General features: G+C 44.5%; 1 protein-coding gene across 1 annotated transcript in view; it reads left to right on the forward strand.

The window, feature by feature from the left end:
* Positions 1-26,449, forward strand: part of LOC122944406 (sodium channel protein type 2 subunit alpha-like) — a 266,258-nt gene that overhangs the window by 102,812 nt on the left and 136,997 nt on the right. Inside the window, exons 2-3 of the mRNA XM_044302629.1 lie at positions 8,372-8,691; positions 18,466-18,584. Coding sequence (XP_044158564.1) covers positions 8,425-8,691; positions 18,466-18,584 — 386 coding nt within the window. The 5' untranslated portion in view covers positions 8,372-8,424. The remainder of the gene's footprint in view (positions 1-8,371; positions 8,692-18,465; positions 18,585-26,449) is intronic.

The raw sequence follows: 26,449 nt of genomic DNA on the forward strand, positions 1-26,449 counted from the left end.
GGATGTTACAAGGCTTAGAAGTTTAGAAGCAAATTTTGAAATTTTTGAGAAATCTTCAAAATCCCACTTTTTATGGACCAGTTCAGGTTTGAAGTCATATTGTGAGGCTTAGATAATAGAAACCTCCCAAAAATGACCCCATTCTAGAAACTACACCCCTCAAGGTATTCAAAACTGTTTTTTCAAACTTTATTAACCCTTTAGGTGTTCCACAAGAGTTAATGGCAGATGGAGAAACAATTTTGAAATTTCTATTTTTTGGAAAATTTTCCAATATAATAAATTTTTTCCAGGAGTAAAATAAGGGTTAACTGCCAAACAACACTCAAAATGGGTTGCCCTGATTCTGTAGTTTGCAAAAACACCCCATATGTGGTCGTAAACTACTGTTTGGCCGAACGGTAGCACATAGAAGGAGGGGAACACCATATGGGTTTTGGAAGGCAGATTTTGCAGGACTGGTTTTGTTTATACCATGTCCCATTTGAAGCCCCCTGTTGCACCCCTAGAATAGAAATTTCAAAAAAGTGACTCCATCTAAGAAAGTACACCCCTCAAGGTATTCAAAACTGGGTTTACAAACTTTGTTAACCCTTTAGGTGTTCCACAAGAGTTAATGGCAGATGGAGAAACAATTATGAAATTTCAATTTTTTGGAAAATTTTCCAATATAATCAATTTTTTCTAGGAGTAAAACAAGGGTTAACTGCCAAACAACACTCAAAATGGGTTGCCCTGATTCTGTAGTTTGCAAAAACACCCCATATGTGGTCGTAAACTACTGTTTGGCCGAACGGTAGCACATAGAAGGAGGGGAACACCATATGGGTTTTGGAAGGCAGATTTTGCAGGACTGGTTTTGTTTATACCATGTCCCATTTGAAGCCCCCTGTTGCACCCCTAGAATAGAAATTTCAAAAAAGTGACTCCATCTAAGAAAGTACACCCCTCAAGGTATTCAAAACTGGGTTTACAAACTTTGTTAACCCTTTAGGTGTTCCACAAGAGTTAATGGCAGATGGAGAAACAATTATGAAATTTCAATTTTTTGGAAAATTTTCCAATATAATCAATTTTTTCTAGGAGTAAAACAAGGGTTAACTGCCAAACAACACTCAAAATGGGTTGCCCTGATTCTGTAGTTTGCAAAAACACCCCATATGTGGTCGTAAACTACTGTTTGGCCGAACGGTAGCACATAGAAGGAGGGGAACACCATATGGGTTTTGGAAGGCAGATTTTGCAGGACTGGTTTTGTTTATACCATGTCCCATTTGAAGCCCCCTGTTGCACCCCTAGAATAGAAATTTCAAAAAAGTGACTCCATCTAAGAAAGTACACCCCTCAAGGTATTCAAAACTGGGTTTACAAACTTTGTTAACCCTTTAGGTGTTCCACAAGAGTTAATGGCAGATGGAGAAACAATTATGAAATTTCAATTTTTTGGAAAATTTTCCAATATAATCAATTTTTTCTAGGAGTAAAACAAGGGTTAACTGCCAAACAACACTCAAAATGGGTTGCCCTGATTCTGTAGTTTGCAAAAACACCCCATATGTGGTCGTAAACTACTGTTTGGCCGAACGGTAGCACATAGAAGGAGGGGAACACCATATGGGTTTTGGAAGGCAGATTTTGCAGGACTGGTTTTGTTTATACCATGTCCCATTTGAAGCCCCCTGTTGCACCCCTAGAATAGAAATTTCAAAAAAGTGACTCCATCTAAGAAAGTACACCCCTCAAGGTATTCAAAACTGGGTTTACAAACTTTGTTAACCCTTTAGGTGTTCCACAAGAGTTAATGGCAGATGGAGAAACAATTATGAAATTTCAATTTTTTGGAAAATTTTCCAATATAATCAATTTTTTCTAGGAGTAAAACAAGGGTTAACTGCCAAACAACACTCAAAATGGGTTGCCCTGATTCTGTAGTTTGCAGAAACACCCAATATGTGGTGGTAAACTACTATTTGGCTAAACGGCAGGACATAGAAGAAGGGGAACGCCATATGGTTTTTGGAAGGCAGATTTTGCTGGACTGGTTTATTTACACCATGTACCCTTTCAAGCCCCCTGATGCACCCCTAGAGTAGAAACTCCATAAAAGTGACCCCATCTAGGAAACTACGGGATAAGGTGGTTGTTGTTTTGGGACTATTTTTGGGGTAAATTTGATATTTGGTTGCTCTATATTACTCTTTTTTGAGGCAATGTAACAAAAAAATTAAAATCTAAAATTGTTTCTACATTCGCTATTTAGTTTTGTGGAACACCTAAAGGGTTAACATAGTTTGTAAAGTAACTTTTGAATACCTTGAGGGGTGTAGTTTCTTAGATGGGGTCACTTTTTTGGAGTTTCTAGTCTGGGCTACATCAGGGGGGGCTTCTAATGGGACATGGTGTCAAAAAAAAAACTGTCCATCAAAATCTGCCTTCCAGAAACCGTATGGCGTTCCCTTCGTTCTATGCCCTGCCGTGCGGCTATATAGCCATTTACGACCACATATGGGGTGTTTCTGCAAACGACAGAATCGGGGCAATAAATATTTAGTTTTGTTTGGCTGTTAACCCTTGCTTTATTACCGGCAAAATGGATTTAAATTGAAATTTTGCCCAAAAATAGGTGTTTTGGCACCGTTTTTATTTTATATTTTTAACACCGTTCATCCGAGGCGTTTGGTCAAAACTTATTTTTATAGCGACGACTTTTACGCACGCGACGATGCCCAATATGTATGGCTCTCAGACTTTGGAGACACTAAGCAGGCATCCTAAAACTGCGGCCCTCCAGATGTTGTAAAACTACAATTCCCACCATGCCCTGCTGATGGCTGTAGGTTGTCTGGGCATGCTGGGAGTTATAGTTTTACAACATCTGGAGGGCCGCAGTTTGAGGATGCCTGCACTAAAACTAATATTTTTGGGGGAAAGAAAAATAGTTTTCGTGTCTCCAAAGTCTGAGAGCCATAGTGTTTTATGTTCTCTAGTGAACTGTTGGGGATTATAAAAATGTAGTACTCCATGGAAGTGTGATACTCCCTGAAGCAATCGATAACGCAGAGGCCCGGATGATCGGGGCACGTGTCGCACTGAGTGGTGGTGTCCTTCCGTATCCCCCTCCTGCGACACACTCTGCACTTTTTTTGGGTTCGTCCCTTCTTTCCAGTATGGGGGACCACACCTGGAAAGTGTTGGCCAGGGACGATCCGGGCGCCTCCAGTTCCCGAGGTACTCCGGCCTGCTCTTTCCCGGTCCGAAAAGATCAGGTCCTTGAGGACTGCCTCATAGAATTGGAGGAATGTCCCTGTGCTGCCAGCGCTTCGGGATAGTACAAAAGAGTTGTACATGGCAACCTGCACCAAGTAGACCGCAACTTTTTTGTACCATGCCCGGGTTTTGCGCATGGCGTTATATGGCGTGAGGACTTGATCCGAGAGATCAACTCCTCCCATATACCGATTGTAGTCGACGATACAATCGGGCTTGAGGACCGTTGCCGCGGTACCTCGCACAGGGACTGGGGTGGTGCCGTTACCGTGGATTGTGGACAGCATAAGGACATCCCTCTTGTCCTTATACCTGACCAGCAACAGGTTTCCACTGGTAAGTGCACGGGTCTCACCCCTGGGGATAGGTACCTGGAGGGGGTAGGCAGGGAGGCCGCGCTGATTTTTCCGCACGGTCCCACAAGCGAACGTAGATCTGGCGGCAAGGGACCTGAACAAGGGAATGCTGGTATAAAAGTTATCCACGTACAAGTGGTAACCATTATCCAGCAGTGGGTACATAAGGTCCCACACGAGTTTCCCGCTAACACCCAGAGTGGGGGGACATTCTGGGGGTTGAATACGGGAATCTCGCCCCTCGTACACACGAAATTTGTAAGTGTACCCTGAGGTACTCTCACAAATTTTGTATAGCTTCACGCCATACCTCGCTCGCTTTGTGGGAATATATTGGCGGAAACTGAGTCTCCCCTTGAACGCAATGAGCGACTCATCAACCGCGACCTCCCTTCCAGGTACGTAGGCCTGCTGAAATGTGGCCCCAAAGTGATCGATGACAGGCCGTATCTTATACAGCCGGTCATAGGCAGGATCACCTCGGGGTGGACATGCTGCATTATCGGAATAATGCAGACATTTCCGGATGGCCTCAAACCGGGAGCGTGTCATGACCATACTGTACAGTGGGGTCTGGTACAGGACGTCCCCACTCCAGTATTGCCTGACACTGGGTTTTTGGACTAGACCCATATGCAGCACGAGGCCCCAAAATGTCCTCATTTCGGCTGCACTGACCGGCGTCCAGCCACCGGGTCTAGCCAAAACTGAGCCTGGGTTTTGAGCGACGAACTGTTGGGCGTACAGATTCGTCTGCTCCACCATCAAATTCACCAGTGGGTTACTGAAAAAAAAACTAAAATAGTCAATTTCAGTAAACCCCACTGTGGGAATCTGGATTCCAGGATTGCCAGCGAAATCCGGAATCTCAGGCTCAAAGTCCACTGGGGGACACCAGCTAAGTTCATCGGCAGGGGTCTCCGGTGAACTTATTTGGTGGGCCGGGAAACCAGTACGAACCCCAGGGCGGCTCGTACTAGGGTGGGCCACAGGATCCCTAGCATGTGCGGCCCCTGGCTCCGCCTGGCGGCGTCTCCGCCGCCTTGGTGGCTCATCGTCATCCGATGATGATGAGGAGGATGCTGATGATAAGAGGAATGTGGGGTCATCCTCATCCTCACTGGGGCTCTCGGAGTCGGAGGCAATCTGGGCATATGCCTCCTCGGCCGAGAACACCCGGCGGGCCATGGGTGTGTGTGCGTGTAGGTGTGCGTGTGTGTAAAACTTTATTATATGTGCGTGTGTGTGGGGGCAACGGGTGTTCGCGTACTAAAAAAAGGAAAAAAGGGCAAGTGTTAGGAAAAAAAAAAAGTTGCTGATTAGCGGTACAACGCTGATCAGCGGTGGGGCAGGCGATGCGCTAACAGTGGACGGACGCTAAAAAGTGCCGACCAGTCAGCGAACGCAGAAAAAAAAGTGGTGGTGAGGGGGCTAGTGGTGGGGGGGGGGGGGGGTTGGGGGGAGTGGTGGGGGGATGGGTGGAGGGGGTGGGGGGGCTGGTGGTGGTGGGGGGCTGGTAGGGGGGGGCAAGTGGCAGGGGGGGGTCTGGGGTCTGATAGATGGATCAAAAAAAGTTTTGTGTAAAAGTTAAAAGTTTTTTTTTTTTTTTTTTTTCCTAACTAACTTTTCCCTTCTTTCCCTGCCTAACGATGCCTCTCCCTCACTGACCCTAACCTACCTGGGTGGCGATGGGTGCAGGAGGGTGATGGATGGCGATTAGGGGGACACAGGAGCTGGTGCTGGACGATGCTGCCGGGTGCTCGTGCAGAACAGGAAGAGGAGGGGAGAGAGGAGCGCAGGAAGTTTGAATCTCGCGCCTCTCTCCCCTGCACCAATCAGCACCCTGGACAGCAGTGTTCAGCACCAGGGCCAGCACCGCCTCCTCAAATCCTCGGACTGCGATTGGTGGTGTATAATTACGCCACCGATCGCAGTCTTTTTCCGGTTCATCGGGTCACCGGACACCCGAATGGACCGGAAACGCAGAAAACCGCAGGTCTGAATTGACCTGCGGTTTTCTGCGATCGCCGATACGGGGGGGTCAAATGACCCCCCCCCGCGTTGTTACGGGATGCCGGCTGAATGATTTCAGCCGAAATCCCGTTCCGATTAACCCCCGCGGCGCCGGAATGCCGATTTTAAGTCAGGACGTACCGGTACGCCCTTGGTCCTTAAGGACTCGGGAAATAGGGCGTACCGGTACGCCCTGTGTCCTTAAGGGGTTAAGGAGCCTTAAGCCATATTCTTATAGGTTTGATAAGAATTTTGTGATACTGAGTATGTCAGGCGTTAGCCCAGCCAGAATTGTGTGCATTGTTTGTGCTGGGAGGTTTGCCATGCCAACCAGTCAAGCCCTAGCTGGTTGAACTATCAGTAAGGCTGGAAGCTAAGCCAATGAGGTTCCTGGGTCAGCAATCAATCCCAGAGCTGGGCAGAGAATTTAAATCTGCTGCTAAGTCATGACCAGCTGCTGGTGATTGCATTTTTATCCGGGTTCAGTTTGCATCTCTGTTCTGTACTGTCCTGTACTGCTTGCTTTCCCTCTGTGTACTGACCGTGGTTTAGTTTCTGGATTAATCTCTTGTCTGCTGCTTAATTGGCTTCTATTGATCCTTCGGGTATTCTGACCATGCTTGTTTCTGGATTAATCCTTTGTCTGCTGTTTGGGTTCCATCTGTCTCTTCTGGTTCTGACCCTGCTTGTCTAGACCTTGCACTCCAATCATTGTGGTAGGTCTACTTCTAGCGAGCTCTCACCAATTTTCCACTACTTTAGGGCTCATGCACATGACCGTATGCCCTCCGAGACATACGGTCCATGAGCGGGCCATATGTCCCGGAGCGGCATACATCGTGCGCATGGGAGCGCACAGTATCATAGGTTACTATGATACTGTGCACATTGGGCCGCCCGCGGAACTACTATCCTGCACTCAAATGATCATATGAGTCCAGGACAGTAGTCCCACAGGCGGCCCAATGCGCACAGTAATATAGTAACCTATGATGCTGTGCGTTCCCATGCGCACGATGCATGCCGCTCCGGGACATATGGCCCGCTCACGGACCGCATGTCTCGGAGGGCATACAGTCGTGAGCATGAACCCTTACTCCACAGTTATAATCTGAGTCACTAGCAACTAAGTTCATCTAGCGGCCCAGTGATGGCTAACCTCCGGCACTCCAGCTGTGGTGAAACTATGACTCCCAGCATGCTCCATTCATTTCTACGGAGTTCTTAGACATGCCAAGCAAGTGTACATCTTGGGAGTTTTACCACAGCTGGAGTGCCGGAGGTTAGCCATCACAGCCTTATGGCAGGCTCTGGTGAAATACCTAGGGATAGCCTTAGTTTCCTACCATCCAGAGTGGTTAAGGAACACTGGTACCAGTTTTCTGAGTTTGCTGGTGGTTGTTCTGGGCGGTGACCATTGTATCTTCTTACAGAGTGTTTATGAGGTGACAGGAATTCAGAGATAAGGGCTACACATTGATTCATCACAGAAGCTCCATGACAGACTCAGTATGAAACAGAAAGCAATAGTCTGCAGATATATTGAAGGTTGTGGAATAGAAAAAAAAATTAATACAGGCCAAAAATGCATTTTAGCTCAAAATAACTAAACTGCAATGATAAAACAATTGCCCCTAAAGGTGTTTATAACCTTTAATCAAGTTTTAGTATCCAGTTCAGTAGTTCTTTATAATATGCATGTTTTGATTGTGACTTTGAGTTACATTGTTTTTAATACCATTAAAAGGGTTGTCTGATTTAAAAAAAATATATATTTAGAAAAACGCTCCAAATGCAGTTTAAAAAAAGAAAATCATACAGTGCCTCACCGATCCCCACCACTCCCATTCCAATGCTTTCTTGTCCCCACTGGTCACTACTCTTGGTGCCACTTGAAACGCAGGAAATGACTGCACAACCAATCACTGGCCGCAGAGATGACCTGACTCATACAGTGATTGGATGAGTAGTCATGCCTTGTGCGTCAAGAGGCACCAGGGAGTGGAGACCAGTGATGAACCAGGAAGCAGTGGGGAATGGGTGAGCCAAAAGTTTTAAAAACTGCAGTTTTTCCACTTTTTACACTAAAAATGGGCAAACAGCCCATAAAATATCAGAGTTTTTTAAATTAAATATTAATATTACATCATTTCAGACTAGATGGGGCAGGATGGGGCTAGGCCAAAGCAGCCCAGAATATGTTATATAAGTTATGCCAGAAAATTGTAAATTATATCCAAAATCAGGGGTAGTTTTCAAAGTCAGATGCAGTTTAACATTGGAGATGTGCCTCTTAATAAGTTTGCAGCATCCCAAACCAGCGACCTTGACCTATATTGATGACCTATCCTCAGAACAGCTCATCAATATCTGAGGGGTCTGACTCCAGACACCCCAGGCGATCAGCTGTTTGAAAAGGCTGAAGCACTGTAGTGAGCACTGCAGCCTCCTCATAGTTAACCAATCACAGCGCCATCCATTATATAGTGGCTGTGCTTGGTATTGCAGCTCAGGCCTATTCACCTGAATGGGACTGAACTACAACTAGGACATGTGACCAATGATTTTGACGTTACTGACCTAGGCAGAGGCTGCAGCAATCATCGGAGGGTCACAGCCTCTTTAAAGAGATGATCGGCGGACATTGGTCATCAATGTATGATTCCCAGAAAACACCTTTAAACAAGTCGTTGGTCGTTTTCTCTGCTGACAATTATATTTTTCTTTCATTGCAGGATTCCATTATGAAAGGAGCTAAGCAGTAAATTAAGAGGTGCAGGATGAAAAGATGGCGCAGGCACGACTTGTACCACCTGGGCCCGACAGCTTCCACTATTTTACCAGGGAGTCTCTTAAAGCAATCGAGAAACGCATTGCAGAGGAGAAAGCAAAGAAGCCCAAACAAGAGAACAATATTGACGATGATGATAATGGCCCCAAGCCAAGCAGTGACTTGGAAGCGGGCAAAAGTCTGCCATTCATATACGGGGATATACCTCATGGAATGGTGTCAGAACCGCTGGAGGACCTAGACCCATATTATTTGAATCAAAAAGTAAGGTCTCTTGTTGACTTTTTCACTTCCTTTATATTGTGTTTTAGATAAAAAAATATTTTTATATATCTTATAGCAACATGTTAATAACTTGCAAAGTGGCCATAATATGAAAAATACATTGACCCACTTTAGGGTACTTTCACACTAGCGTTTTTCTTTTCCGGCATAGAGTTCCGTCGTCGGGGCTCTATACCGGAAAAGAACTGATCAGGCATATCCCCATGCATTCTGAATGGAGAGTAATCCGTTCAGTTTGCATCAGGATGTCTTCAGTTCAGTCGTTTTGACTGATCAGGCAAAAGAGAAAACCGTAGCATGCTACGGTTTTCTCTCCGGCGAAAAAAATGAAGACATGCCTGAACGCCGGATCCGGCATTTTTTCCCATAGGAATGTATTAGTGCCGGATCCGGCATTCAGAATACCGGAATGCCGGATCCGTCGTTCCGGAATGCGCATGCGCAGATCGGTAAAAATGAGAAAAATGTACAAGACGGATCCGTCGGTCCGCATGACAAGCGGAGAGACGGATCCGTCCTTGCAATGCATTTGTGAGACGGATCCGCATCCGGATCCGTCTCACAAATGCTTTCAGTCAGCAGCAGATCGGCGGATCCGGCGGCCAGTTCCGCCGACGGAACTGCCCGCCGGATCACACTGCCGCAAGTGTGAAAGTAGCCTTAAAGGGGTTTTCCAGGAGCTCGATACTGATCACCTACCCCCAATATAGGTTATTAATATCTAATTGTGGGGGTCTTACTCCTGACACCCCAGCTGATCAGCTGTTTGAAGAGGTTGTGAGGGCGGCTTATCTTAGGCCCGTAATGTCACCTGGCCCAGGCGCAGCTCAGTCCCTTTCAAGTGAATGGGCCTGAACTGCAATAGCAAGCATGGTCACTATACAATGTGCTTTGTAAGCTGTGAGGAGGCCGCATCACTCACCCGAACATCGGGGCCTCTTCAAACAGCTGGTCGGTGGGGGGGCGGCTGGAGTCGGTCCCTCACCGATCTGATATTGATTATGATATCCTGAAAATGGGTTATTAAAGGGGTTATCCCATCTTAGACAATGGGAGGCATATTTATTTATTTATTTAATTGTTTTATGCACTTATATAGCGCTACTATATTCCACAGCGCTTTACAGACATTAGCATCACACATCCCCAATGGGGCTCACAATCTAAGGTCCCTATCAGTATGTCTTTGGAGTCGCTAGGATATGCCCCCATTAGTCTGATAGGTGCGGGTTCCACCTCTTGGACCCGCACCTACAAGGAGAACAGAGCGGAGAAAGTTGAGGAGGGTGCACTGCGCATGCGTGGCTGCCCTCCATTCATTTCTATGGAGCCGTCGAAAATAGCCAGGGTTCTCCATCCACAACTCTCCCCGGCTCTGTTCTCCTTGTAGGTGCAGGTCCCAGAGGTGGGACCCGCACCTATCAGACAATGGGGGCATATCCTAGCGATATGCCCCCATTGTCTAAGATGGGATAACCCCTTTAAAGGGTAGCTCCAAATGCACCAGATTTCTTATAAATCATGTGTCTTCTAACATATTTAGCACAAATAACTCCTTTTTCCAGGAGTTCGATATTAAATGGCATCTGTCAGCAGGTTTGCACCTATGACACTGGCTGACCTGTTACATGTGCACTTGGCAGCTGAAGGCATCTGTGTTGGTCCCAGGTTCATATGTGTCCGCATTGCTGAGAAAAGTGATGTTTTAAAATATGCAAATTAGATTTCTAGGAGCAAATGGGGGCGTTGTCATTACACCTAGATGCTCTGCTCTCTCTCTGCAACTGCTGCACTCTCTGTACTTTGATTGACAGGACCATGTAGTGAAAACATCATAGCGCCTGGCCCTGTCAATAAAAGTGTATAGGATGCGGCAGTTGCAGAGAGAGCCGAGCATCTAGGTGTAATGGCAACGCCCCTGTTGCTCCTAGAGGCTCATTTGTATATATCAAAACATCACTTTTCTCAGCAATGTGGGCACATATGAACATGGGACCAACACAGATGTCCTTCAGCTGCCAAGTGCACATGTAACAGGTCAGACAGGTGTAATAGGTACAAATCTGCTGACAGATGCCCTTCAATATCGAACTCCCAGAAAAAGGAGTTATTTGTGCAAAATATATTAGAAGACACATGATTTATAAGAAATCTGGTGCATTTGGGGCTGCCTAATAGTTTGAAAATTAGATTTAAGCCAAAAATTGCACCATTTTCTGGGTTTCTATAAAAAAATGTCTCCAACACTACTGAGGAGATTTACAAATCTGTTCAAAAGTAAAATTGTCTTTGTTGTCCGAAGCAACCAATCCCAGCACAGCTTTGATTTTGTATTCTGCGCTTGAAAAATGAAAGCTGTGCTGTGATTGGTTGCAATGAGCAACAAACGCAGTTTCACTTTTAGACAGTTTCACGAATCTGTCCTTGTCTCCTTGGAGACCATGGCCACTTTTCTCATCAATTTTAAAATTTTGCATGTGCCAAAAAAAAAAATCTTATGGGGACATTTATCAAACTGGTGTAGAGTAGAACTGTCTTAGTTGCTCATAGCAACAAATCAGATTCCACCTTTCATTTTTCAAAGGAGCTGTAAAAAATAAAAGATAGGAATCTGATTGGTTGCTATGGGCAACTAAGCCACTTCTACTTTACATCAGTTTAATAAATGACCCCCATAATTTTTAGAGTATCTTTGTCACATATCATGATTTTCAACTCTTTCAAAAACGAATTTTCGCCAATGGATGAATAATGTCAGCAGGTGCTCAGTGACAAAAATCCTATTTAATACATTTCAGGGTGTCAGAAAAACTAAATTTCTTTAAAAATCTCATATCTAGATTCTTTGATGTTATGGGCCCAATTCCCGAGGCTGCACTACTGAGATATTCTGAAGAGAATTGTCTACTTGTGATTTGTGTTGGGTGCAGTGTATGCCATGGAGCCCTTGTGTGAAATTTATAAAACCAGTGCAAAGGAAAAGTGGCTTAGTTACCCATAGCAACCAATCAGATTCCATCTTTCTTTTTCCAAAGGATCTCTGAAAAATGAAAGGCAGAATCTGATTGGTTGCTATGGGCCTAGCTTGAATATAATCTCAGTTATGAGCGTCTATAGGGGGATTTAGAGGTGTGGTTATTTGGATCCTACTATAGCAGGGGTCAGATCTCCAGCTGTGGCGAAACTACGACTCCCAGCATGCACACTTGCTTGGCTGTTCTCATTACGCCCAAAGAAGTAAATGGAGCATGCTTGGAGTTGTAGTTTCACAACAGCTGAAGCGCCAGAGGTTGTTGATTCCTGTACTACAGGGTCTTCACAAGGCAGAAACCAAATAGGTCGATGATAATGTTGTGAGAATGTTTCAGTAGTGCAGCGTCAGGCTTTTAAAAAGGACCTTTTTCTGCCATGGTAAACTTATTTCATGGAGATGTATATACGTTTAATGATCCGGTTTGCACTCTTTAAGGCTACATACACACGACCGTATGTGTTTTGAGGTCCGCAAATTTGCGGATCCATTGTAAAAGTGCCTAAAATAGACAAGAATAGGACATGTTATTTTTTTTGCGGGGCTACGAAACAGACATACGGATGCGGATAGCACAAAAAAAACGGAATGGACACGGAAACAAAATACGTTCGTGTGCATGAGGCCTAAGGCTGCTTTCACATGAGCTCCGGACTCGCAGCATGAGTATAAGACAGCTCTCGTCCTGAACTTCCAGCACTGCCGGGCTCGCATAGCATTATATTAATTTATGATGCTATGTAACCCTTAGGCCCCTTTCACACGGGCGAGTTTTCCGTGCGGGTGCGATCCGTGCGGCGAACGTATGGCACCCGCACTAAATCCTGACCCATTCATTTCTATGGGGCTGTGCACATGAGCGTTGTTTTTAACGCATCACTTGTGCGTTCAGTTGAAATCGTAGCATGCTCTATATTGTCCGATTTTGACGTGACGCAGGCCCCATAGAAGTGAATGGGGTGTGTGAAAATCGGATGGCATCCGCAAGCAAGTACGGATGCCGTGCGATTTGCACGCATGGTTGCTAGGAGACGATCGGGATGGAGACCCGATCATTATTATTTTCCCTTATAACATGGTTATAAGGGAAAATAATAGCATTCTGAATACAGAATGCATAGTAAACCAGCGCTAGAGGGGTTAAAAAAATAAATAAAATAATTTAACTCACCTTAGTCCACTTGATCGCGAAGCTGGCATCTCCTTGTGTCTCCTCTGCTGAACAGGACCTGGGGTGAGCTGCTCCATTAAATACCGGTTAAGGACCTTCGATGACGTCACTCCGGTCATCACATGGTCTTTTACCATGGTGAATCACCATGGTAAAAGATCATGTGACGTACCATGTGATGACCAGAGTGACGTCATCGAAGGTCCTTAACCTGTATTTAATGGAGCAGCTCACCCCAGGTCCTGTTCAGCGCAGAGGAGACACAAGGAGATGTCGGGCTTCGTGATCAAGTGGACTAAGGTGAGTTAATTTTTATTTTTATTTTTTTTAACCCCTCTAGCGCTGGTTTACTATGCATTCTGTATTCAGAATGCTATTATTTTCCCTTATAACCATGTTATAAGGGAAAATAATACAATCTTCAGAACATCAATCCCAAGCCCGAACTTCTATGAAGAAGTTCGGGTTTGGGTACTAAACATGTGCGATTTTTCTCACGCGAGTGCAACGCATGACAATGTTTTGCACTCGCGCGGGAAAATCGCGCATTTTCCCGCAACGCACCCGGCTCTTATCCGGGCAAAAAAACTGACGCCCGTGTGAAAGAGGCCTTAGAGGTCTGGAATGTATTGGATAACATTGACAGCACTATGTCAGTGTTATCCAATACATTCCAGAACTGTAAGGCCCCTTTCACACGGGTGAGATTTCCGCACGGGTGCAATGCTTGAGGTGAACGCATTACACCCGCACTGAATCCGGACCCATACATTTCTATGGGGCTGTGCACATGAGCGGTGAATTTCACGCATCACTTGTGCGTTGCGTGAAAATCGCAGCATGCTCTATTTTGTGCGTTTTTCACGCAACGCAGGCCCCATAGAAGTGAATGGGGCTGCGTGAAAATCGCAAGCAAGTGCGGATGCGGTGCGATTTTCACGCATGGTTGCTAGGAGACCATCGGGATGGGGACCCGATCATTTATTATTTTCCGTTATAACAATTAATACAGAATGCTAAGTAAAATAGTAAATTAACTCACCTTAATCCACTTGTTCGTGCAGCCAGCATCTCTTCTGTCTCATTTCTTCAGGACCTGGGTAAAGGACCTTTGATGACATCACTGCTCTCATCACATGGTCCGTCACATGATCCATCACCACGGTGATGACCATGTGATTGGACCATGTGATGTGACATCACCACAGGTCCTTTAGCCGGCAGCTCATGATTAAAAAAGTAAGAAGAGATCGGCAACTATGCGATCAAGAGGAGGAGGTGAGTTAATTATTTTTTATTTTTAATCCCTCAATCCACATTTTACTTAGCATTCTGTATTCAGAATGCTATTATTTTCCCTTATAACAATGTTATAAGGGAAAATAATAAAGATCGGGTCCCAATTCCGATCGTCACCTAGCAACCATGCGTGAAAATCACACCGCATCCGCACTTGCTTGTGGATGCAAAGCGATTTTCACGCAGCCCCATTCACTTCTATGGGGCCTGCTTTGCATGAAAAATGCACAAAATGGAGCATGCTGCGATTTTCATGCAACGCACAAGTGATGCGTAAAAATCACCGCTCATGTGCACAGCCCCATAGAAATGAATGGGTCCGGATTCAGTGCGGGTGCAATGCGTTCACCTCACGCATTGCACCCGCGTGGAAAACCCGTGTGAAAGGGGCCTAAGGGTTGCAAACTGTGCAAGTTATTTCCAGCTCTCCAGCAACAAATCACTGTAAGTTGTAGAATTAGCTTTAACCACAAAACAAAAAAACAAAATCGACAAGTACAGATTTATGCGCGTTGTTCTGTGTGGTTTTGGTGCAGATTTCATACGGGTTTTCTGCACATAAATCTGCACCATGTACCGCCACCCTAAGGCCGCCTGCACACAAATTTCTGTGCGGATTTCTATGCGTTCCTGAACCAAATCTGCATGTTCTAACAGCGGCATTTGATGTGGTTTTGGTACAGATCTCATCCTCTATTGGAAACAGGTGAAATCCGCTTTTAAAACTGCAAACATAATTGACATAATGCGGATCTGGAAATCCGCACAGCAGGTCAATATCTGCACAGAAAAAAATCTGAAAAGTATACATGAGATTAGTCTAATCCCATAAGCTTTCCTGGAACTGTACTACGCTGTGCTTTTTCCATATGGAATCCGAACGGAAAAACAGCGCGTATTCCAGAACATGAGCAGGTGGCCTAAGGCAAGGATGACTGTCGCATCGATCCCATTCAATTCTTTGGGATCACCGCTGCTCAGCGATCCTGGCCACGACAGGTGTTGCGCGACTAATTTCTCCGTGTAGCCCTTGCCCAAGGGTGGCTGCACATGATGCAGAATTATGTGCAGAAAATCTGCAAGAAATCTCTACCAAAACCACACAAAAAGCACATCAGTGTTTTGGTCAATGATCCAAAACCAGGATTGGCGCCTCCACAGACATAAGGTATAAGGCCTCATGCACACGACCGTTCCGTTTTTTGCGGTCCGCAATCCGCGGATCCGCAAAAAATGGAAGCCGTCCGTGTGCCTTCCACAATTTGTGGAACGGAACGGGTGGCCGTCAATATAAATGCCTATTCTTGCAGACAAGTATAGGACATGTTATATTTTTTAGCAGGGCCGCAGAGCGGAGCAACGGATGCGGACAGCACACGGAGTGCTGTCCGCATCTTTTGCGGCCCCATTGAAGTGAATGGGTCCGCATCCGAGCCGCCACAACGGCCGTGTGCATGAGGCCTAAGAGAAAGATCTGCACCTGTTCTGTGTTTAGAGCCGCACCTGGTTTTGGCTTAAAATCTCTGATGGCAGAACACTGACTGTGTGAATAAGGCCCCAATAACACAACCGTATTTTTGAACCACATCCAATCCTCATTTTTTGTGTATAGGATGCAGACCTATTCATTTCAATGGGTCCTCAAAAAATGCGGACAACACACCATGTGTGGTCCGCTTCTGTGTGTCCCTTCTGCAGTTCTACAAAATAGATAGAATATGTCCTATTCTTGTCTATTTTGCAAACTAGAATAGGCATTGTTAGAATAGATACGTAGAAAAAATGGATGCAACGCGGACCTCACACGGGCGCCATACGTTTTTTTTGTGAACCAAAAAAACCATCCGGTCGTGTGAATGCACTCTAAGGCCTCATGCACATGACAGTATTTTTTCACGGTCCGCAAAACGGGGTTCTGTTGTTCCGTGATCCGTGTCCGTTTTTCCTACCATGTGTCTTCCTTGATTTTTGGAGGATCACCAGACCAGAAAAGTGAAAAAAAAATTAAGTCAAGTTTGCCTTGAAAATGATAGAAAAAAAACGGACACGGATCACGGACGCGGATCACAATCTTGTGCATGAGGCCTTAGGCATAATTCTGCCTTTTTTCCACATGAAATCCGCGTGGCAAAACCGCATGTGATCCGCACCAAAAAACGCAATTATAATTTGCAGATTTTGGTGAGGAAATGCTGCAGAAACACAGAAATTCGTGCTGATCTTAGGGCGAGTTCACATCAGTGTTATGGATTTAGCTTTTGTTTTCTGTTATAATATGGTTACAACGGAAAATAACGGAATCCATAAGACGGAAGTCAAAACGGAAGCCTTTGGCCTCTTTCACACGAGCGTGACGGATTGGCTCCGGATGCGTTCAAGGTGCGTTCAGTGAAACTCCCACCATTTTGCAAGCAAGTTCAGTTAGTTTTGTCTGCGATTGCATTCAGTTTTTTCCATGCGGGTGTAATGCGTTTTGATGCGTTTTTTACGCGCGTGATAAACTGAAGGTTTACAAACAATATCTAATAGTAACCAACAGTGAAAAACGCATCGCACCCGCACTTGTTTCCAGATGCAATGCAATTTTCACTGAACCCCTATTCAGTTCTCTGGGGCCAGGGCTGCGTGAAAAAAGCTGAATATAGAACATGCTGTGGTTTTCTACGCAACGCAGAACTGATGAGTGAAAAGAAAACGCTCATGAAATGAATGGGTCAGGATTCAGTGCGGGTGCTATGCGTTCACGTCAGGCATTGGACCCGCGCAGAAAACTCGCTCGTGTGAAAGGGGCCTTTAAGAGGCATTCCGTTTTGAGCCGTCCTAATAGAAGTCTATGAGAATCAGAACGGATCCGTCTGGTTCCCGTTAGGCAAGACGGAAAACGAAGTCCAGGGCTTTGTTTTCCGTCTTGCATAACGGGACCCAGATTGATCCGTTATGATCCCCATAGACTTCCCCATAACTTCCATTTAAAGGCTTCCATTTTGCATTCCGTCATAATAGAAGTCTATGGGCAACATAGCTGATCTGTTCTGGTTTCTGTTATGTAGGACTCCCGCAAAATGGTAAACTAGGATGGATCCCTTCTGCTGCCCATAGACTTGTATTATGAAGGATCAAAACGGAATGCCTCTTAAAGGCTTCCGTTTTGACTTTCGTCTTATGGATTCCGTTATTTTCTGTTATAACCATGTTATAACGGAAAACAAAAAAGGAATCTATAACGCTGATGTGAACCCGCCCTTATGTGCGTTCCCTCGCACCCGTGTGCAGGTGGCCTAATTTTATCATTAGAGCTTCTCACCATCAGTGATTTATTTAGGGCGAATTCACACAATGCAGATGTGTGGCAGAAATTGCTGTAACTGAAACCTCAGTCCTCTTTCACCCGACCAATTTCTTTTTCCGTTTAAATCACGTTTTTTTTGCGTTCCGTATATGGAACCATTCATTTCCGTATGTATTCCGTTTACGTTTTTTTTTTCTTTTAATTTGGGTGAAAACCACTAATTCATAAGTAATTTTTTGAATTATAGTTCCTTTATTTCTTAAATAGTAACGCTGACGCAAAAATTAATTATTGCAATGGGTTTCCTAGATTGTGACGAACACCGCTGCCTTCTCAAAATAGCTGATTGGCAGGGGTCCCAGATGTCGGACCCCTACTGATCAGGTACTGATAACCTATACAGAGGAGGGGTCATGGGTCTAGTGTGAGCGTTGCGAGCTTTTCTTCAGATCTGTGACATCATGACCATTGCTCATGTGACCATTCTGCAGCTCAGTGAATGCGATTGAGCTGCAATACCAAGCACAGCCACTATACAGTGCACGGTGCTGTGCTTGGCGTTACAATGAAGTGCGCTGACCCAACAAACAGTGAGGTCCCGGGAGTCGATCTGATATTTATGACCTGTCCTAGGAATAGGTCACCAAGTGGATCCCTTTAAGTCCTATATAAAAGATTTATGTGATTATTTACATGACAATCGCTAGTCATTTTCTCACTTTAGGCATTTACATGACTATCACACACGCTTTGCCTTTGAATCCAATCGGTTACTGCCCGTGGAAACGAGCGTTTACCTCCTGTTGGTAATGGTTAATCCAGTTCGCAGGCTCAATATCTCACCCTGCAGGGTTACAAGGATTATTTTAGCAATGCTTCATCTTTGTAAGTGCAGAGAACACCAAATGTTTTTTGTGCCCTTGTCATTGTTCTGTAACTAATTGTTTATTTCTCTCTTTACAGACTTTTATAGTATTGAATAGAGGGAAGGCAATCTTCCGCTTCAGTGCCACGTCTGCCTTGTACATTTTAACTCCTTTCAACCCCCTTAGAAAAATAGCTATTAAGGTTTTGGTACATTCATATCCTTTTCCAGTGGATTTGTTGTATTGATATTTTTAAGTTTTTGTTTTGTTTTTTACTTTTTTTTTGTAGTTTATATTAGCCACAATGTTTTATTCAGTGGTTTTGGGCTGTCTTGGATTTCCAGATTAATATTATATTTGTGGGGAAAAAGGGGGAACAAAATAAAAAAATAATAATTAAACTGAGAATGTTAAAGGGCTTGTCCCAGATTAGAAAAAATATGGTTACTTTATTTCAAAAACAGCTGTACATCTTGTCCATGGGTTGTGTCTGGTATGGCAGCTTAGCTCCATTGAAGTAATGCCACACGTAACCTGTAAATAGGTCTGGTGCTATTTTGGAAGAAAGCAGCCGTCATTTCTAGTCCTAGTCAACCCCTTTAACTAGCACCTAGTTGGGCACATTTAATAATGTGATTGTGCCCTGACATAAAATGGGCCAAAATGTGATGCATTCCCGGTGCATAATGTCGCTTCACATTTTAGACCTATTAGTGAATAATCCACTGCGCCCGGCTCACCTGCTTTGGTCTCCAACTCAAAAAGGTGGCAAGGCTCAGCAGAAAAGGGTGTATGGCTTAGAAGGGTTGTAACTTTTTTTTTTTTTTTGGCACACAGCCTGGAATACTGGAAAAATTCTTACTTGCCTTCTCCCCACTGCTCTGGCCTGGCTTCCTGGAACCTGAGCTCTCGATTTATGGCCCCCATAAGTCAACTTCTGCAAAGACTGGGTTATGTTTGCCACTGCAGCCAATGACTGGCCTCATTACTGAAGTATCCAAAAGTGGCATGTGACCCAGCAGTGACGTTCCACTTGAGGACACGCCACTTCTGAGGACAGTCACTGGCTACAGTGGCACACAAGACCCTGTCAATGCAGACGTTGACAGATGGGAACTGAAGAGAGCCTTGGAGCCGGTGCAGGGCAGCAGGAAGCAGATGAGTATTTTTCCACAGGTATTCCAGGCTGGGGGCCAAATTTAAAAAAAATCTGGACAACCCCTCTTTAAGATACAACAACAAGGATGAATGTCCACAAAACTAGCCATACGTATGAGAAAAAAGTTAGTTGAACCCATCAATTTTGGTGGGATATGCTGATGGTCTTAGCTGTTTGAGGCCTGTCGACTGTCCTATTGAAATAACCATGGCTGGGCTGAGCATGTGTGTTTATGGTGGAGTTGTCAGGAATAGCTGTCATCCAACCAAGCTATAGCCCAATTCTCGACACCCTCGCTGGCCAGCACAGTGTCCACTTGATTTACGAGTACAGTGCCATAGATTTTGTAGTGGCTGGGCCTGGTACTGCAGCCTGGCCCTCAACACATCAATGGAACTGAGGCAGAGCCGCTGCAAAATAACCAGAGCTGTGCCTGGTACACAATAAATGGGACATGGAGCTCACCGGAGTGCTGTGGCCTCTTCAATCAGGTGATCAGAATTATATTGTATCAGGAAATATCTCCATGTGGAAATACATAGGAACTTGGACAGGATACTAAACTATAGTAGCCAAGTCTTAGGCCTAGTTCACACGAAGGTTTTTTTTTGCGAGTGTATGGGCCGTTTTTTTGTGTTCCATATACGGTCTGTATACGGAACCATTCATTTCAATGGTTCCTCAAAAAAATAAATGAATGTACTCCGTATGCATTCCGTTTCCGTATTTCCTTTTTCCGTTGAAAGATAGAACATGTCCTATATTTGGCCGCAAATCACGTTCCGTGGCTCCATTCAAGTCAATGGGTCCGCAAAAAAAACAGAACACATACGGAAATGCTTCCATATGTTTTCCGTAGCCGTTCCGTTTTTTATGAACCATCTATTGAAAATGTTATGCCCAGCCCAATTTTTCTATGTAATTACTGTATACTGTACATGGCATACGGAAAAATGGAACGGAAAAACGGAAAGGAAACGGAAACACAACGGAACTCAAAAACGGAACAATGGATTTGTGAAAAATGGACCGCAAAAAGCCATACATTCGTGTGAACTAGGCCTTATAGGAATATGGGTGATTTCCCTACATTGATCTTGTAATTCAGATAGGAGTAATCAGCAGGTATAGTGAAATAAATCAATGCATGATCTCTATAGATTGAATTTCTCCTGTTCCTGAAACCACGTATCCAGAAATGTTACTAATTAAAATGGCTAAGGGCTAAACTGACGTAGAAAATAGATAACATCAGGAGATAAGATAGATAGTAATCAGGGGCGGACTGGGAACTTAAAGTGGCCCTGGAAAAAATACTAAAAGTGGCCCCGTTTTGAAGCCGGGCCTACATTGAAGGAAGGCAGAGCCAGCAGTACCATATTGTTGCACATTAATTATACCACCCCAACGGAGCCAAATACCACAGTCCATCACAGAATACATCCCCTTAAACTTCCACTGGCCCGCCATGAGGAGGGCTCTGGCGGCCCCCTGGGCATCCGCCCACCCGGGAAATCTCTCTGTAAGGTCTATGGCCAATCCCCCCCTGATGGTAATATCATTGAGAAAGTGGTCAAACCTTATGGTCAACCTTAATGTTCCCTTGTCTCGGCCCGTTGCACCAATCCGTGGTTTTGCTCATCCTTGTTTATATGGTTGGTGTTAAAAACTGGAAAATTGTGTTAGGACTGGTCAGAATGAATGGTGATACATACTGTACCTTTCAAGTCTATTGAGATAAAAAGCAGGAGGCAGTAGAGGATGCCACATGTTGTAAGAACAGCACCGTGACATTCTGCGAAAATCAGCTGTGTCGTTCCCTAGAAAAAAGTTATAATATATATTTGTATTATTTACGTAATTTAAGAATTCAGTGCACCTAGGGCGTGGCCAGCACTGGAACGCTGACTTGCCGAGGTGCACTGAGCGGCTCTGCCCTGCTCCTTGGTGCACTTACTCCCTGATTTGTATAGATACAGATACTTTCACATCTGCGCTTTCCTTTCCAGTTTTGAGATCCGGCAGAGGATCTCAAAGCCGAAGGACAATGTTTCAGTTTTCTCCCCATTCATTTTCAATAGGGACAAAACTGAACAGACCAAAACGGAGTGCACCAGAATGCATTCCGTTCCAGTTTGTTGCGTTCTCATGCGGACACAAAACCACTGCAAGCAGCGTTTTTGTGTGCGGCATGGGAAACTGAACATGCCGGATCTGGTACCAAGAAGCATGTAAGTCAATGGTCTCGGATCCGGCGCCCATTGACTTACAACGGTTTTAGTGCCGGATCCGGTTTCTTCATTTTCAATATAACCGGATCCGTTCTGATTGGATGCAGCCGGTTGCATTATTCAAAAGGATGCATTTTGCTGTGGTTTTAAGATCCCCTGCCAGATCTCAAAACCGGAGAGCAAAAACGCATATGTGAAAGTAGCCTAATCAAAATACTTAATAAGTTGTAGAATACCACAATTGATTTTCACAAGATGGGTATTATCTTGCACATTTCAGCAGGATTAGGCCTCATGCACACGACCGTGCTGTTTTTTGCAGACTCCAAACCGCGGATCCTCAAAAAACGGAAGCCACCCGTGTGCCTTCCGCAATTTGCGTAACGGAACGGGCGGCCCATTGAAGACATGCCTATTCTTGTCCGCAAAACGGACAAGAATAGGACATGCTATATGCGGGGCCTCGGAACGGAGCAACGGATGCGGACAGCACACGGAGTGCTGTCCGCATCTTTTGCGACCCTATTGAAGTGAATGGGTCCACACCCAAGCCGCAAAAACTGCGGCTCGGATGCGAACCCGAAAAACGGTCGTGTGCATGAGGCCTTAACCCTACCAGGCATACTAATAGCTGATTCTGCTGAATTAAGGCGTTCAGTCTATGTCTATATAATTCACGTGTAGCTCTGTGTCAGACAAACAGCTGTACATTTAAAATAAGTTAAAAAAAATAATCAGCATAAAATGTAGGATCTAAAAACGAAATAGTGTTTAAAACCAGATTCAGTTTAAGCAGTGGGATACTTGACGGCAAGCAGTCTGAGCCTATAGGTTGCACAGATGGATTATAACTGATCAAACCTACCACGAATGTACACACAGGCCATAGATATAGAATAAGTAAAAGCCACACGTTATTTCATTAGTAACTAAAATCACATACATGATGTGGATACAAGTAAGTTACATCTCACATATGAGGACTGTGGCGGGAAAATGTGAGTAAAGAGGATGATGTTTGCTCCAATAACTAAATACATCACGGCTCTGGGTGACTAAGCAATGGCCCTGTCCTTCCATAAACTCTCAAGAATGACTCCGTGTGATCCTGGGCTCTTGCGGAAATAGAAATAGTATACAGCAGCTATTATAACACACAAAGGAGAATGCAAAAACAGATACTAGAAAGATGAATTTCTATATTACTAAGAATTGTCACATAGTAGTAGTTGTGTCAGATAAATTAGTAATTATAATAATGATCAGAACAATTCATATGCATTACATATCCAGTGTAAAGAGCAAAAGCCTAAAATACTCTCCAAGTGCTGAATCTAACATCATTATATTGTGAGTGCCTTGCATGCAGTAGACATAGGCAGTGTAGATATCGTCAGAATTGATCATTATAACCCTAACCCGACAGAGAATAAAGATTTACAAGTCACAGCACAGATTTAGGAAAGGCGATGAAACATGTAGGTACCTGCTCCTGAGACATCTAGGTACCTTCTCCTGACACGTCTAGGTACCTGCTTCTGACACTTTCCATTGTGATCAGGCTTTGAACAATCATTTATGGTACTATGGTTTGTATGACTGATGCATATAGTTTTTTCTTTGGGATATGTAGCTCCGGCACTTTTAACATTTAGGTATAGTTAAAGTTATAATATACAGTGAGTATATATGTACTATCGGGCTGACTATTCTGAGAGGGCCACCCTTTATCCGTACAGAACATGTACACATCTACTTTCAAATGCATTATATACGTTTTTGCTATCAATGTACACATAACATAACATGGATAAGGTCTACGAGGTTATTTGTAAATCATCTCATAAGAAACAGCCAAGTGATTGGCTTCAAAATGCCTGGGGACAATGGAGCAGGGAAGGACTAGGAACTTAAAGTGGCCCTGGAAAAAATACTAAAAGTAACCCTGTTTTGTAGTCGGGTCCAAATTGGTGGAATGCAGGGCCAGCCATATTGTGGCACATTATAACACCCTAACAGAGCCAAATATCACAGTTAATAACTAAATACTGCCACCAGCAGCACAAAATGCATCCCCAAAAATTTCCACTGGCTGGCCGTCAGGAGGGCTCATGAGGCCCCCTGGGCATCGGCCCACCAGGAAATTTCCCTGTAAGGTCTACGGCCAATCTGCCCCTGCATTGGAGGATTCCCTGGTGGGCAAATCCAACCCTGTACTGCTGATTACATGATAGTAAAGACGTTGGACATGTTCACACATGATTTGTGTTATGGCACAGAGTTTAACATTAACACATTTCAATCCATCAAAGCACATGTAGATTTTGGAGGCTTTACCGAGGAATGTGCGTCAAAATCTGAAATAGGTTTTTCCTATTTGTTATTGTTCACAGATGATGCAAATTGAATATTGAATCGGCCCACACCCATCCACTATGTTGGTGCACAAACACAAGGCTGGCTCCCAGTTGATATATGGAACATAGACGTTTGCTCAGCACTCAGATATGCGCCATCATACTTTAGTCTTGAAACAGATCTTTTAAAATCAATTTTACTTACGTGTTTTTGGTGGATAGAAGGGTGGTTGTTTCTATGTTCCTAACTTCTATGTTCCATGCCTTTATTGTTCCCTGAACTATGGCTCCAGCTGAAACGTTTCTCATTTTTTAATGTTTTTAAGCCTAGTGTGACACAGTGAGGGGTTGTGTCTGGCAAGGCAGGTATTTTCCTCCCAGCATGTGCGGCTGGGCTGGTTTCCAGCCAGGTAAGGTCAAATACTGGACCGTAGTTTAAGTGCCGATCCGGGTTTTGACAGCACCTGACTGTCCTTAAATAGGCAGCTGGGCTCAGCAGAGATGTCTCTGTTTTTGGGATCTGAGGCTTGGTGCCGTGCTGGAGGGCTGAGAGCCGCATGCTGGGGAAACAGGCCCCCTAAAGCCTGCTGTGGACTATTGGAGGCAGAACTGTCAGCAAGGTGACTTGTGTTATATGAACTTTCCATTGTGTGTGAATTAACACCAAGACTGAAAAGTTACGTGATGTTTTGTGCAATTGCCTCAAGTGTGAATAAACACATGACGTTTTGAGTTAAGAACTTGTATTTTGCCTCTGTACTGCGCCCGCTTACCCTATCTACCAGATCGAAACCCCACACTAGCTAAAAGGGAATGTTTGCACATATGCTGGCGTCCTTTGGCTTTTTTTGTGATCTACAGATGTGCCCACAGTGTAGCACTGCTTACCATGGCCAGTTATGATTTGAATCTCGAGGTTGTTGATGATTGTAGATGTTCAGGCTATAAATGAAATGTAAAAACTGTAGTGGGTACAGAGGTCGTAGCTGTATCCAGACCATGGATCTGGTAACCTCTCCACTACAAAATATGTCACTAGCAGTGTGGATGTCTTCTCAAAGATTTTGCATTCAAGCCAATATTGCAATATTGTAATTTTGCATAAAATCAGACAATTGTTTTGATTACAAGCCAAAGATATTTGTTAGATCACTGTTTTCTCTACATTACTCTATTATTTTCTAGTTATTATTATTATTATATATTTTTTTTACTATATCTTAAATAACTTCTGCAGAAAACTAAAACTAGAGTAGTGTGCATGCTCTGTCTCTTCAAAATTCAGCCCCAACTCCAAGCTCTGAATAACATTCACCCATAGCTGCAGGGAGGTTTAATTAAACATTGCCCTTGTCAGCATCATGGTCCTAGAGATAGGCATGATGGGCCAAATTTTAAAGGAGAGTAAAGAAGAACAGTAGAGCACACTATGCCCTCTGCTACTTTAGCAATATAGTTATTTCCGACATACATTTAACATTTTTAGATATTGCCTCTTTACGTTCCAGTGGTCATAACTGATTTTTTTTAGGTCAATTTAAGGCCTCCTGCACATGAACGTGTGCTGCCCGTTGCCGTATTGCAGACTGCATTTGCAGATCCGCAATACACGGGCGTCGTTTCGTGGGCATTCCGCATCATGGGTGCAGACTCATTCACTTCAATTGGTCCGCAAATCCGGCGATGCGGAATGGTGCGGAACGGAAGCACGGAACAGAACCCTACGAAAGCACTACTGAGTGCTTCCGTGGGGTTTCGTCCCGTACTTCCGTTCCACAAAAAGATAGAACATGTCCTATCTTTTTGCAGAACGGGCGGATCGCGGACCCATTAAAGTGAATGGGTCCGCGATCCGCTGCGGCTGCCCCACGGTTGGTGTTCGCGCATTGCAGGAGGCCTAATTGTGTGAGCCTTCAAAGGGATTTTTACCCATAAGTTAAGGTATTGAAGGCATTGTCGAGGCCCATGTGATCAGATGCCAAAACATCTATCCACACCATGTGGCTCATGATGTGGATAGTTACTCGTTCTCATTGCATGCATTTTCATCATGGAACACCAAGGCATTACAATAATTATATCATCAGAGCTGATTTTTCGGAGGGGTGCCTACTATGGCCAAACACTTTCCCTTACGGAGTAGAAGTCCATTCTTACTCTTAGGCCTCATGCACACGGACGTTGTTTGGGTCTGCATCCGAGCCGCCGTTTTTGCGGCTCGGATGTGGACCCTTTCACTTCAATGGGGCCGCAAAAGATGCGGACAGCACTCCGTGTGCTGTGCGCATCCGTTGCTCCATTCCGTGGCCCCGCAAAAAAAAATAGAACATGTCC

This window comes from Bufo gargarizans, chromosome 8 (genome assembly GCF_014858855.1).
Source record: "Bufo gargarizans isolate SCDJY-AF-19 chromosome 8, ASM1485885v1, whole genome shotgun sequence".
Lineage (NCBI taxonomy): Eukaryota > Metazoa > Chordata > Amphibia > Anura > Bufonidae > Bufo > Bufo gargarizans.